Source organism: Nuphar pumila, chromosome 1, assembly GCF_984573655.1.
Source record: "Nuphar pumila chromosome 1, dmNupPumi1.hap1.1, whole genome shotgun sequence".
Lineage (NCBI taxonomy): Eukaryota > Viridiplantae > Streptophyta > Magnoliopsida > Nymphaeales > Nymphaeaceae > Nuphar > Nuphar pumila.
In genome coordinates this window covers 131,656,119-131,657,425 of record NC_143249.1, presented here as the reverse complement: position 1 = coordinate 131,657,425, position 1,307 = coordinate 131,656,119, and the positions used below count along the sequence as shown (strand labels likewise).

Genomic DNA, 1,307 nt, shown 5'->3' with positions numbered 1-1,307 from the left:
GGTACCTTCAGCAGAAGAATTCGATTCACTGGTGTTACTGGTATGTCAATGTTACGGATATATTGTCGTTAAAAGTAACTTCCATGATTGATTGTTACAGATACCTTGCTGTTAGAAATGAGTCATTCTTCTGGAGCTATTGTCAGCAAAACCAGTCAGCTAAAACCAAGATGAGCAGGAGCCAGAAACGGAGAACGCCATGCTGGGGTTGCAGAGTTATCGAAATTCTGTGTATACAGACAAGCTTGCGAAATTCCACGAGCATGGTCGCGCAGGAGAAGTCTGGTATGGCGTTGAAGTGATGAAAATCATGGCAGTTTGGACAAAGAATCTTCGTGTTAATTTTCCTCAAGTCTACTGTAAGGATCCAAGTGGTGAGATCATCCCCAAATCTAATCCTGATGATGAAGGTTCAAAGCTCTTAGCTAGTTGGAGTGTAGTTGAAATTGAGACTGGGAACGACTCATTTCTCCAAGAGCTTATGAAGCAAGGGTTCTCAGACCTGACTGGGATTAACTACAGTGAAGGAGCAGTTGAGCTTGCAAGAAATCTTGTTGATCGTGATGGTATTTCTGATTCTTGATTTGGTGCAGGTTTTTTTTTTTTTTTTTTTGTGATCAGGTTTAATCTAATTCTTGATGCATCAAGGCATTACTTATTGCTTGACTATTACTAGCAAAAACAATTTCCCTGATTCTATGCAGCAACTTACTTTTGAAGAAGAATCTATGATAAGTATTGATCCCTTCTGCAATAAGAATAGAGACGATTTCATAAATGTTAGATAATCCAGATTAAATGTGATAAATCTTGTTATATTGTGTTAGTTACATCATTTTTTTATTTTTTTATTTTTTGCCAGCATTACGTTTCTTTGCATGTTCATTTGTTGTTAATATCATACCAGAAGAATTATACTTTTCAGCTTTCCTGCTCATGTTCCCTATTGCAAATCACCCACTCACAGCACCCACTGTACACACCACACTTGCTGTTAAACCTCATTCACCCCATCATACAGTCATTTCTGTACATAGAACCTGTATGTTATTTTAAGTCTCTGTTAAGATACAGAAGTGCTCTATAACTAGGCATAGCATTCATTCAAACACATAAACCAGGTCCAGCTGGACTTTAAATATTGCATTACACCTATATCTCTTGTTTTCCTGTTTTGCATTTCACTCTCAACGTATTCATAAGTTTATCTACTCTTTATACATTCTCATTCATAAGTGCATCATTGAATCACTTGCCATATATGTCATCCACCTGCATATTCTGCAAAAAGGCACTATCCATCTCCT

At 37.3% G+C, this 1,307-nt stretch overlaps 1 protein-coding gene across 1 annotated transcript; it reads left to right on the top strand.

Annotated features, from left to right (window-relative positions):
- The first annotated feature begins 199 nt into the window (after positions 1-199).
- LOC149849167 (uncharacterized) lies at positions 200-583 on the top strand. Its single transcript, XM_090007489.1, has one exon. It carries the CDS (start codon positions 200-202, stop codon positions 581-583), a length of 384 nt encoding a protein of 127 aa, XP_089863615.1.
- The last annotated feature ends 724 nt before the right edge of the window (positions 584-1,307 follow it).